Source organism: Anomaloglossus baeobatrachus, chromosome 1 (assembly GCF_048569485.1).
Source record: "Anomaloglossus baeobatrachus isolate aAnoBae1 chromosome 1, aAnoBae1.hap1, whole genome shotgun sequence".
Classification (NCBI taxonomy): Eukaryota; Metazoa; Chordata; class Amphibia; order Anura; family Aromobatidae; genus Anomaloglossus; species Anomaloglossus baeobatrachus.
In genome coordinates, this window is record NC_134353.1 from 511132274 (window position 1) to 511146222 (window position 13949).

At 48.4% G+C, this 13949-nt stretch overlaps 1 protein-coding gene across 1 annotated transcript in view; it reads right to left on the reverse strand.

Annotated features, from left to right (window-relative positions):
- The window catches only part of TDRD7 (tudor domain containing 7), a 168829-nt gene that overhangs the window by 134693 nt on the left and 20187 nt on the right, over positions 1-13949 (reverse strand). Inside the window, exons 4-5 of the mRNA XM_075316121.1 lie at positions 6648-6858; positions 4446-4531 (exon numbers count right to left, since the gene is read on the reverse strand). Coding sequence (XP_075172236.1) covers positions 4446-4531; positions 6648-6858 — 297 coding nt within the window. The remainder of the gene's footprint in view (positions 1-4445; positions 4532-6647; positions 6859-13949) is intronic.

Consider the following 13949-nt stretch of genomic DNA (forward strand, 5'->3'; position numbering starts at 1 on the left):
ACACAATCTGCAACCAAAACTACACCTTGTCACAAAGAGCCTGGAAATATAAAAAAAAATTATATGCTTGTAATGATGGTGAGTTTTTGTTAATGCATTTAACCCCTTCACCCCCAGCCGATTTTTTGGGTTTTGTTTTCCCCTTCTTCTAAGGCTTGTTTCACACGTCAGTGATTCTGGTACGTTTGTGCTTTTTTTCTACGTACCAGAATCACTGACATACGCAGACCCATTCTAATCAATGGGTCTGCTCACACATCAGTGATATTTCACTGAACGTGTCTCCGTGCGGAGTACCCGCATGTCCGTGATTGCCGCACGGAGACATGTCCATTTTTTTCTGGCATCACTTATGTCCCATGGACCACGCAGTGGTGTGATCCGTGAAACACGTGCCAGAAAAAAAACGTGCATATAAAATAAATATCATTTTTACTCACCCGGCTCCAGCGACGCTCTCTGCAGCCTGTGCTGTCTGCTGCTTCTGAGCCGGCTCATCATTGTCGTGCATATTCATGAATGCACGACACAGCCGACCTGGAAGCAGCTGCTGCGGGGGTCAGCGCCGGCCGGATGCTGCACCGCGGGAGCGTTCAGCACCATGCAGAGCGGGCACAGGTGAGTTAATCTCTATGTGCAATCACGGGCCACGGAGAACGGAGCCCGTATTGTACTTAGACAACCCACGTGTGCCGTGAATCTCGGCACACGGAGGGACATGTGCGTGTTTAACACGTCAGTGAAGAACGTCTTTTTTTCACTGACGTGTGAAACGGGCCTGAGAGCCGTTACTTTTATATTTTTATGTCTATCTTGTCATAGGACGGCTATTTTTTTTGCGGGACGAGTTGTATTTTTAAAAGAAACCATAAAAGTTTTCCCATATAGTGTACTAGAAAATGGCAAACAAAATTCCAAATGTGGAAAAATAGCAAAAAAAAAAAGTGCGATTGCATGACTGGTTTTGAGATAGTTTAGTCACTGTGTTCACTATATGGTAAAACTGAAGTGTGGGTGTGATGCCTGCGAGTTTGCAGACACCAAACATGTATAGGTTTACTTTTATTAAGGGGTTAAAAAAAAAAAAAAAAAATCTAAAGTTTGTCCAAAGAACTGGCGCACTTTTTGACGCCATTTTCCACAGCGTTCTCATTTTATGAGATATGTGGCTCAGTGACTGCTTATTTTTTGCATCTTGGGCGGATATTTTTAACGGTACCATTTTTGCACAAATGCTACGTTTTGATCGCCTGTTATTGCATTTTACGCAAAATTTGTGGCGACCAACAAACGCAATTTTGGCGTTTGATGCTACATGTTTACTGATTAGATGAATTTATTTTATATTTTGATAGATCGGGCATTTCTAAATGCAGAGATACCAAATGTGTGTATATTTAATTTTTTTAACCCTTTAATTTTTCAATGGGGCGAAAGGGGGGGGGTGATTTGAACTTAGGTTTTTTTTTCTTTTTATTTTACTAATCCCCCTAGGGGGCTATAAGGATCAGCAGTCTGATCGCTCAGTCTTTTCTCCCGATCAGAGCAGCACTGCTCAGATCGGGAGAAATGCTCATCTCTTGATACCTGCAGTACTCAGCTGATTGTTACAGGACCTGAGTCATTCACATGACCCTGTGCTACCATCGGATCCACGTGATCACGTCACATGACTTCCGGTGGAGGCCACTAAGTATACATCTACCACAATCACCATTAAAATGGCGCTGTCCCATTTTGACAGCGCCATTTAAGGGGTTAACAGGTACAGGTGGATAGCGATTCCACTCGTGCCTGTACAAAATCAGCTGACGCGCGTGGACCCCCCTGGTGGGCAATAACACTGACTGCAGGGATGTAATATTATTGCCCGCAGTCGTTAAGGGGTTAAAGGAGAAAAAATATGATAGAAAATAGCAACAGGGGCAAAACAGAAAAAATATATAGTCCTAAAATATAACGTTTAATAAGCGTAGCTTTAAGAAGTGAATAACTCACTGCATAAAATCGTGAATTTCAAAAATGAATCAGTGGGCCTCAAATCTCAAGTGGCCCCATCTAGTACATTAGGCACATCAAAACAGAGCATACCATGATAAACACACTGAGGTTAAACCAAGTGGTTAAAAATATCCACAACACAAAGATGGGAAGAGCACCTTCAATAATGATGTATGGGGTTCCAGAATCCAGGATATCACCATAAGGCTATGTGCGCACTGGGAAATTGAATTTTCTTGAGAAAATTCCGCATACTCTTAAAGATTACCGCACCCGCGGTAAAAAACCGCGGCAAACCGCACCCGAAAACCGCATGCGGTTTGCCGCGGTTTCACCGCGGTATTGTTCGCGGTATTGCCGCGGTTTTGCCGCGTGCGGGTTGGGATGTGCTTTATTGCATTCAATGCAATAAAGCACATTGAAAAAAAGAAAAAAAAAAAAAAGTCATTTAATTCTGAGATAGTAGATAGATAGATAGAGGACAGATCGCTGCATTTCCCAAGGTCGGCAGTGAGTTCACATTACCAGCCGTGGGAAATGACCGGTAATTACCTCTGCTGTTTTCATTCAGCGCTGTGTCTGTGACAGTCGCGGCTGGATGTAAGCAGCGCAGGACCTGTGGATTACGCCGGAGCTGTGGATTACGCCGGAGCTTTGGTACGGGAGGGGTTAATAAAATGGTGAACGAGGCTTGTTTGTTTTATTTAAAATAAAGGATTTTTCGGTGTGTGTGTTTTTTCACTTTACTTACGGGTTGATCATGTCAGCTGTCACATAGATGCTGCCATGATCAAGCCTGGAGTTAATGGCGGTGGTCCCCCACCATCATTAACCCCTTGTATTACCCTGACCGCCACTGCTACACGGCGGCAGGAAGAGCCTGGGGGACACACCGGTGCTGCCGCATAATGCATGCGAAAGTACCGGGGCAGCTGCGGCTGATATTCTCGGCTGCGGGAGGAGGGAGTGAGGCGGGGGACATTACCCCTGCCCCTCTCCCTCCCCAGCCTGAGAATACCGGGCCGCCGCTGTGTGCTTACCTCGGCTGGACGGTAAATATACAGCGGAGCCCACGTTCTTTGTTTTCTATATTTCCGTTTTCTTTCTATGTGTGTTCTATGTGTCTGTGTCTATGTGTTCTGTGTCTGTGACGTCTGTGTGTGTGTGTGATCTGTGTGTGTTTACTCTCTGCACGGCTTCCTCTTCCTGTAATGACATCACTTCCCTGCAAACCGCAGACAGGCGATGTACATTACGGGAGGTAAACCGCGAAATACCGGAGGGAATAACGCAGGAAAACGCAGTGAACCGCACAGAATTTGCTGCCTGCGTTATTCCCTGCGGGATTTCATGATTAACATTGGAGTCAATGGAGTGAAATCCCGCAGCGATGTGCGGAAAAGAAGTGACATGCACTTGTTTTTGCCGCGGGATTCCCGCAGCAAAACATGCAGCTGTCAAATTCCGCCCAGTGCGCACAGGATTTTTTTTCTCCATAGGATTTGCTGGTGATTCACTGCAGAGATGTTATGAACATTTTCTGCAGCGAAACATGCAGCAAATCCGCGGCAAAATCCGGTAAGTGCGCACATAGCCTTAGACAGTTTAGTGATGAATCCTAAATAAATACCACCAAATAGCTCAATATTCAAACGACTTCACATCCTCCCATGAGCCATTTGGTGGCATTTATTTAGTCCATATATTGGTCACCACATTGGAGCTCTAGACCTGTCTTATGCAGATATGCCCATTGAGTCACGGTAAGACCATTCCTTTTCTTTTCTAAGCAGGATTCATCACTAAACTGTCTAAGGGTGATATCCTTGATTCTGAAAGGGTCTGGTGCAGTATTATTACAGAGTCCCATCATTTGGAACCCATACATCATTATTGAGGGTGTTCTTCCCATCTTTGTGTTGTGGATATTTTTAACCACTTGGTTTAACCTCAGTGTGTTTATCATGGTATGCTCTGTTTTGATGTGCCTAATGTACTAGATGGGGCCACTTGAGCTTTGAGGCCCAGTGGTTCATTTTTTTAAATTCACGATTTTATGCAGTGAGTTATTCACTTCTTAAGGTACACTTATTAAAAGTTATATTTTAGGACTATATATTTTTTTCTGTTTTGCCCCGTTGCTATTTTCTATTACTCCATTGAGGGGTCTTTTGAGGTATTTAGCTATTTTTGAGGATAATTGATAGCTAGAATAGATGGATAGATAGAAAAAATAGATAGAAACAAGTGCAGAGTGCAGGGAGCTGGAACACACCTCTGTACAATGCACAGTCGTACTGAATGACATTTCCTTCAATCAATGATAAGTACCAAATACAATAACGTATTTGCAAAATTATTAATGATTTTTATATAAATAAAAAAGGGACAAGCTGTAAAAGGGAATAATAAAATAAAATAAAAAAACCTTGCAGTTTTCCTACCATTAGAATCTGCGGCAGGGTGCTGCACTGTATACTGGTTGGCTTCTTTCTGGAAACGGGGTGGAAGACTGACTCTCTTTTCAGGCCTGTTCAGAGGAGAAAAGTTGAATCCCCATATATGAATAGAAATCAATCTTATATTCCTGAATTGTTCTGCTTACACTACACAAACTAAACGCCTGAAGCCAGACAAAGTATCAGAGAGAGAAATCTGCATTCAGTGGCTACGTTCTGCCGACCCACTAAAACCTCTTTGTGAGAGGCGTGACGTGCAATCAGTTGGTATTCATTACTTTCAATGATAAGAGACAGATCGCCACAAATTTCTCCATAGGGATTACTGCACAAATCGACAATAAAAGCACATGATAGTCATCGCGGCTATGGGATGTGACAAACACAGGGCGAAAACAGATGATTTAAGCAAATGTGCGGCCAAACCAGTCTAGTAAGGCAAGCATCAGCTAAAAGAGACAGGAGTCTGCGAGCCACGCATTAACAAAACTGCTACCGAGGCATCTGTGGATTGTTTAACTGGATACAGGACAGAACACAGGCCCCGCAGAAAATAGCTTTCACTAGTCAAAACGCCCCCAACCTCCACGATAACACATTAACAACATATCTCAGACTCGGGAAAAATTAAAAACCTAAAAGCAAGCTGGACACATTAACATCAAGCATCTAAAAAAATAAATTAAAAGGGTTGTCCCACTATAACTAGATTGATGCTCTATCGCAGAGTTCCCCAACTTCAGTCCTCAAGGGCCACCAACAGTGCATGTTTTTAGGATTTCCTTAGCATTGCATGGGTGTTGGACTGATCACCTATGCAGGTGATTAAATTATCACCTGTGCAATACTAAGGAAACCCTGAAAACATGCACTGTTGGTGGGCCTTGAGGACTGGAGTTGGGGACCTATCCTTTCAGTTTACTGGATGAATCTGTTTTTAGATTTAGCAATACAGCAGAGTTCAGAAAGCTGCCCCCGCCCACACCAGGCTCTCTATATATACAATGTCTATAGACAGTGAGCTGCTAATCACAGCAAGGGGTGTACCAGGGGAGCTGACCAAATCCAGCAATGATAATCGTCTGAAGTAAAAAACAAACATTGCAGGTAAACAACTGCACACAGTGAGGCATCACTGAAATCTGTGTTAACCCTTACAGCATGTTGTCTACAGATTACATAGCAAAAAACCTGCTGACAGATTCCCATTAGGCCGGCTTCTCACTTGCGAGTTTCTCGCAGTAGTGCAATGCGAGAAAATCTCGCATTGGAATCGGACACATGTTAGTGAATGATTCAGCTCACATTAGCGATTTTTTTCTCAGTCCAAATCGAACTGAGGAAAAAAAAAAAAAAAAACAAAAAAAAACCAACAAAATCGCAGCATGCTGCTTTTTTGCGAGTTTCTCACACCATTTTTCTCAATGATTCCCTATGGAAGCGTGTTTAAAGAAGGATCACACACGCACACCAGCGTTCCAATTTGCGCGTGTGGCAGTAACTTCGCTCATTCATTATTCAACAGATGAATGTGACATCACATTTCCAAAGGTTAATTATCTGACACATATGTAATCGACTTAATTGTGTTAAGATGTTGCAGGAAATATGCATCTCAATCGCATCACACACGCGAGTCAAATCATTAAATTATTCAAAACAAGCATTGCACTTGCGTTGCGGGCAGTGATCGACTGTCAGAAGTGAGAGCGCCGGGAGATACAGAGCTGACGTTGCTAGAATGGTGACAATCCGAGGAGTACATGTGTTTTTAATTTACACGGGACACTAGCATTTAGGAAGGTGTTGTCTCATAGTAGGAAATCCCTTAAAAGTAATCCTGAACATCTTTCACATTGTGACAAGGTGGATTATCCTGTCTATAGTGGTCATTGTTATAAGTCCTATGTCATAAGGGGACATTTCATCCCAAGGTTTCCCAGCTGGAACTTACTCTCTCGCTGACTTGCCCTCTTTCCCCCACCCTTGTGCAATCTAACCATTACAATTTGAGTGAATCTAAGCGACCATGACATGCCCCTTTCCTATTCTGAAGGCTTTTAAACACATCCAATTCAAGAACTGAGTGTTCAATTGCAGTTTAATATATCAAGCCATCTGAAAAGTGTAGAATTTGTTTTGCACTTCACAAGCCATGGGCTGTTTATTTAGTCTATATGTTCTCACCTGTTGGCAATGGTTGGGTTCCTCTGCACCGGAATCTCCCGACTAGGTACGGAGCTAAAAATGGGTGCCGCGTGCATAGGAGTAGTGTCTACTGATAGCCGGCCACACCAAACAGTAGTCTTTCCTCTCGAAACAAACGATATGGGTTTTCTTGGAACTCTGTCTTGTTGTAGTGCAAAACCTGGTTTTCTAAGCATCTCTTTAGGCTTCCCTAAAACAAAAAAACAAATTGTAGAAACTAAGACACGACAAGAAGCTGCTGGGTAGAGCCAAGGCTTATTCCTATTGTTAGAAATCCACTGGACATGTGGATATTATGGCTTTGCTGTTAACGCTGTAACCTCAGCGTATGGTCTCATCACACTGGACAGTGAAGTCTTCTGTACCCGCTTTGGGCCTGTGCACGTTGCGGTTTTGTTGCATTTTTTCTGCATGTTGTTGTCACAAAACCTAACGGGTTTCATAATGCCAGCAAAGAAGGGAATTTTGTTTACTTACCGTAAATTCCTTTTCTTCTATCTCCTATTGGGAGACCCAGACAATTGGGTGTATAGCTTCTGCCTCCGGAGGCCACACAAAGTATTACACTTTAAAAAGTGTAACCCCTCCCCTCTGCTATACACCCTCCCGTGCATCACGGGCTCATCAGTTTTGGTGCCAAAGCAGGAAGGAGGAAACTTATAAATTGGTCTAAGGTAAATTCAATCCGAAGGATGTTCAGAGAACTGAACCATGAACCAAAGAACAATGAACATGAACAACATGTGTACACAAAAGAACAACAGCCCAAAGGGAACAGGGGCGGGTGCTGGGTCTCCCAATAGGAGCTAGAAGAAAAGGAATTTACGGTAAGTAAACAAAATTCCCTTCTTCTTTGTCGCTCCATTGGGAGACCCAGACAATTGGGATGTCCAAAAGCAATCCCTGGGTGGGTAAAAGAATACCTCGATAAAAAGAGCCGAAAAACGGCCCCCTCTTACAGGTGGGCAACTGCCGCCTGAAGGAGTCGCCTACCTAGGCTGGCATCTGCCGAATCATCGGCATGCACCTGAAAGTGTTTCGTGAGAGTGTGCAGACTCGACCAGGTAGCCGCCTGACACACCTGCCGAGCCGTAGCCTGGTGTCGCAATGCCCAGGACACCGACGGCTCTGGTAGAGTGGGCCTTCAGCCCTGCAGGAATCGGAAGCCTAAAAGAACGGTAGGCTTCAAGAATCGGTTCCTTGATCCACCGAGCCAAGGTTGACTTGAAAACCTGAAATCCCTTACTCTGGCCCGCGATAAGGACAAGAGCGCATCAGACCAGCGCAGGGGCGCCGTGCGAGAAATGTAGAGCCGGAGTGCTCTCACCAGATCTAATAAATGCAAATCCTTTTCACATTGGTGAACTGGATGCGGACCCAAAGAGGGTAAGACGATATCCTGATTGAGATGAAACGGGGATACCTTAGGGAGAAAGTCCGGGACCGGACGTAGAACCACCCTATCCTGGTGAAACACCAGGAAGGGGGCTTTGCATGACAGCGCTGCTAGCTGAGACACTCTTCTGAGTGATGTGACTGCCACTAGGAAGGCCACCCTTTGCGAAAGGCGAGATAGAGAGATCCCGCATCGGCTCGAAAAGTGGCTTCTGAAGAGTCGTCAGCACCCTGTTAAGATCCGAGGGTGTTAACGGACGCTTGTAAGGTGGGACCGGAAAGCGCCGATACTTGTCCCTTGAGAGAGCCGAGAGACAAGCCCTTGTCCATTCCGGATTGAAGGAAAGAAAGAAAAGTGGGCAAGGCAAACGGCCAGGGAGTAAAACCCTGATCAGAGCACCAGGATAAGAAGATCCTCCAAGTCCTGTGATAGATCTTGGCGGACGTTGGTTTCCTGGCCTGTCTCATGGTGGCAATGACCTCTGGAGATATCCCTGATGACGCTAGGAGCCAGGACTCAATGGCCACACAGTCAGGTTTAGAGCCGCAGAATTCCGAAGGAAATATGGCCCTTGAGGCAGCAAGTCTGGTCGGTCTGGGAGTGCCCACGGTTGACCCACCGTGAGGTGCCACAGATCCGGGTACCACGATCACCTCGGCCAGTCTGGAGCGACGAGGATGGCGCGGCGACAGTCTGACCTGATCTTGCGTAACACTCTGGGCAGTAGTGCCAGAGGAGGAAAAACATAAGGCAGTCGAAACTGCGACCAGTCGTGAACTAGCGCGTCTGCCGCCAGAGCTCTGTGATCCTTGGACCGAGCCATGAATGCCGGGACTTTGTTGTTGTGCCGAGACGCCATTAGATCGACGTCCGGCGTTCCCCAGCGGCAACAGATCTCTAGAACACGTCCGGGTGAAGATACCATTCCCCTGCGTCCATGCCCTGGCGACTGAGAAAATCTGCTTCCCAGTTTTCTACGCCCGGGATGTGAACTGCGGAGATGGTGGAGGCTGTGGCTTCCGCCCACAGCCGAATCCGCCGAACTGCTCGGAAGGCTTGACGACTGCGCGTGTGCCGCCCTGGTGGTTGATGTACGCAACCGCCGTGGCGTTGTCCGACTGAATTCGGATCTGCCTGCCCTCCAGCCACCGCTGGAACACCTTTAGGGCTAGATCCACTGCTCTTATCTCCAGAACATTGATCTGAAGGGAGGACTCTGTCGGAGTCCAGGTTCCCTGAGCCGAGTGGTGGAGGAAGACCGCTCCCCACCCTGACAGACTCGCGTCCGTCGTGACCACAGCCTCAGCTGGGGGCCGGAAGGATTTTTCCTTCGCCCAGGAAGTGGAAAGAAGACACCACTGAAGAGAGGTTTTGCTGCAAGGGAAAGAGACGTTCTTGTCTAGGGACGTCGACCTCCTGTCCCATTTGCGGTGTCCGATAGAATCGGACGCAGACGAAACTGCGCAAGGGAACTGCCTCCCTTGCTGCCACCATCATCCTTAGAAAGTGCATTAGGCGCCTCAAGGGGTGACTGGGCCCGAAGGAGAGATTGCACCCCTGTCTGTAGTGAACGCTGACTATGCAGCGGAAGCTTCACTATCGCTGAGAGAGTATGAAACTCCATCCCGAGGCAAGTCAGTGATTGGGTCGGTGTCAGTTTTGACCTTGGAAATTTGATGAGCCACCCGAACCCCTGGAGAGTCTCCAGAGCAATGGTCAGGTTGTGTTGACATGCCACCCAGGAGGGTGTCTTGACTAGAAGATCGTCTAGGTAAGTGATCACCGAGTGGCCCTGAGAGTGTAGGACCGCCACCACTGCTGCCATGACCTTGGTGAAGACCCGTGGGGCTGTCGCCAGGCCGAATGGCAGTGCCACGAACTGAAGTGTTCGTCCCTGATGGCGAAACGCAGAAAGCGTTGAAGCTCGGGTGCGATCGGCACATGGAGATAAGCATCCTTGATGTCAATTGATGCTAGGAAGTCTCCTTGTGACATCGAGGCTTCAGAGTGTTCACCGCCTGAAAAAGTGCATCGGCTCGCTCGGGGGGCGGAGATGTTTTGAAGAAACGAGTCGGAGGACGAGAGCAGAGCTCTATCCTGTAACCGTGAGACAGAATGTCTCTCACCCATCGGTCTTGGACATGTGGCCACCAGGCGTCGCAAAAGCGGGAGAGCCTGCTACCGACCGAGGACGCGGTCTTGGTGAGGCCGAAGTCATGAGGAAGCCGCCTTGTGACTTAGACCGCCATGCAGAAGAGTTCCTCTAGCCCTCCTCTGACCTGTTGGACGTGGAGGAACTGAACTTTGCTGAGGACCGAAATGACCGAAACCTTTGGACTGGGGCAAGGACGAGACCTTTCCCTTGGACTGTCTAGGAACTTCATCCAATTGCTCGCCAAACAAACGGTCGCCAGAAAATGGCAAACCGGTTAAGAACTTCTTGGAAGCAGAGCCTGCCTTCCATTCACGTAGCCACATGGCCCTGCAGACTGCCACCGAATTGGTGGATGCTACCGCTGTACGGCTCGCAGAGTCCAGGAACGGCGTTCATGGCGTAGAACGAAAAAACCTACGCCTGAGAAGTGAAGGACACAACCTGCGGGGCAGAGGTATGTGCAACCGCAATAATCTCAGCCAGAGAAGCTGAGATAGCTTGGAGTGCCCTCACGGCTGCGAAGGCTGGAGCAAAAGATGCGACTATGGCTTCATAGATGGATTTCATCATAAGCTTTATTTGCCTGTCAGTGGCATTCGTGAGAGATGGCATCTGCCACTAATACTACGGATCTAGCCGCCAGCCTAGAGACTGGAGAATCCACCCTGTGACACTGAGCCCAACCCTTAACAACGTCAGGGGGGAAAAGGGTAACGCGTGTCAATAAGGCGCTTAGTAAGCGCTTGTCCGTAAAGTTCTGTGCTTCTGGACGGCCCCTCTGGAGTTAGAGTGATCGAAACACGCACTCCTGATGAAGTCGGGGAAGGTTCCCAGCGGGCCCGCTTAGCCTATCAGAGGCCGCGGTCCGTGACGGAGTTCTCACCATGGGATCTGGGTGTTACCCCAGGAGCCCCTTGTTGTACCGACCCAGAGGGACCCGGGAGCGATGAACTCACAGCTCCCTGGCCCTGTGTTATCGGTCTGGACTGCAAGGCTTCCAGTATCTTAGCAGACCCTCTGTCCATAGACTGAGTCCTGGAATGTGAAAGCTACTCAGAGATTTGCTGATTCCAACATGCAAACTCTGTCCCTGTCATCTGTGCAGTGGAAACCGGCGGTACCACCTGGCCGAGGGTCCCACCAGTGCCGGAGGCTCCGGCTGAGTGAGTGCCCTCGGGGCCAAGCATTGTACACAATGAGGGTATGTGGACCCTGCCTGTAATATAGCCGCACAAGAGGTACAGGTTGTAAAATAAGCCAGTGCCTTGGCACCCTTATTCTTTAAGAGCAGACAACAGCATGTCGTCCGCAGAGTAATCAGTGAGGGTATACAGCCAAAAGCAAATAATGCTGCCGAACAGTGAGATCATATACCATATAAATAAACACATATATATATATATATATATATATATATATATATATACACACACACTGCGGCACCAAGGGGGGTCAGCGCCTGAAAACTGGTGCCCCACAGTGCTCAGTGAGGGGGAAGGAGGATACCAACGTATGCTCCAGCCCTCCCTGCCGACGTCCAGTCGGCCGTCCCGTCGTTACCCCTGACTGGCAGGCCCGAGAACGGGTATATGGTACTAGGCCGCAAGAGCCGGAGACTAAATTTAAAAAACGCGGCCGACAAACATGGCGCGGTCGGCGCGGTAGTCCCAGTCTCACAAACCACTCAGCAACCGCTGCGGCATTTGTAACACAGATGCTGCATGCACCGTCCCTCAGGGGACACAGAGTACCTTATGATGCAGGGCTCTGTCCCTGATGATGTCCAGTCTCCTGTCCGTCAGAATCCCCCAGGGGCTGCGGATGGAGCCCGGTCCCAGTGCATGGCGACCGGTTAGGATCCCCCTCTCCCAGAGCAGTGGAGCAGATTCTGAGATCCTCCACCGGCAGAATTATAACAATGGCTGCCGGCGTTCCGAGGGGAGGAGAGAGCCGTGGGCGGAACCGCAAAAGTGCGGGAACCTGGTGGCCCATAGTGATCAGTGAGGGGGGCGGAGGACAGCGAAGTGTGCTCCAGCCCTCACTGTCGGCATCATACCGACCGTCCCGCCTTTCTCCCTGACTGGCAGGCTCAGGGGCGGGAGTTTAACCCACTAGGCCGCAAAAGCCGGGGACTAAAGTAAAAAACCGCGGCCGACAAACAGGCACGGTCGGCGCGGTAGTCCCAGACAAAAAAAAAAAAAAAAAAAAAAAAAAATCACACCGCAGTCGCAGCTGCGTCTGAGGCCAAGGTGCTTCATGCACCGTCCCAACGGGGACACAGAGTACCTGTAGATGCAGGGCCATGTCCCTGACGATACTCCGTCTCCTGTCCAGCAGATTCCCCCAGGGGCTGCGGAGGGAGCCCGGTCCCAGTGGCTGGATGACCGGTTAGGATCCCACTTCCCCAGAGCCCCTAAGGGATGGGGAAGGAAAACGGCATGTGGCTCCTGCCTGTGTACCCGCAATGGGTACCTCAACCTTAACAGCACCGCCGACTCAGTGGGGTGAGAAGGGAGCATGCCGGGGGCCCTGTTAGGGGCCCTCTTTTCTTCCATCCGATATAATCAGCAGCTGCTGCTGACTAAAATGTGGAGCATTGTGTGCATGTGTGCCTCCTTCAACACAAAGCATAAAACTCATGAGCCCGTGATGCACGGGAGGGTGTATAGCAGAGGGGAGGGGTTACACTTTTTAAAGTGTAATACTTTGTGTGGCCTCCGGAGGCAGAAGCTATACACCCAATTGTCGTGAGAGCACTCAGAATCTACATTTCTCGCACGGCGCCCCTGCGCCGTTCGGATGCGCTCTTTGTCCTTGTCGCTGGCCAGCGTAAGGGGTCTCAGGCTTCCAAGTCAACCTTGGCTAGGTGGATCAAGGAACCGATTCTTGAAGCCTACCGTTCATTGGGGCTTCAGATTCCTTCAGGGCTTAAAGCCCATTCTACCAGGGCCGTAGGCGCGTCCTGGGCTTTGCGGCACCAGGCTACTGCTCAGCAGGTGTGTCAGGCGGCTACCTGGTCGAGTCTGCACACCTTCACAAAACACTATCAGGTGCATGCCTATGCTTCGGCAGAGGCTAGCCTAGGTAGGCGAGTCCTTCAGGCGGCAATTGCCCACCTGTAAGAGGGGGCCGGTTCCGGCTCTTTTTATCGAGGTATTCTGTTACCCACCCAGGGATTGCTTTTGGACATCCCAATTGTCTGGGTCTCCCAATGGAGCGACAAAGAAAGTGAATGAGAATCCTGGAGCCATTCTCACGTTATTTTCTCCGTGCAGCATGTTCATTCTTTCAGCGTTTTTGCTGCGGACGTGGCCCATTCTAATGAGAAAAACTTGCACCAACACGAATTTAAAAATGCATCAACTACGTGCCTATTTTACGCTGTTTTTCCTGCCAAGAGATGCAGAAACGGTGCAGAATTACTTAACATGTGCACATAGCAGCTCAATCTGAGAGAATGGGTAACAGCTTAGACTTAGACCAGCTACCCAACTATGGCAATATCAGTGGTAAATGTTAAAATAAAAAAACTAAGGGTGTTCCTGCAGGTCTTGGCAGGAAAGAAGGGAATTTTGTTTACTTACCGTAAATTCCTTTTCTTCTAGCTCCAATTGGGAGACCCAGACAATTGGGTGTATAGCTTCTGCCTCCGGAGGCCACACAAAGTATTACACTTAAAAGTGTAAAGCCCCTCCCCTTCTGCCTATACACCCCCCGTGCATCACGGGCT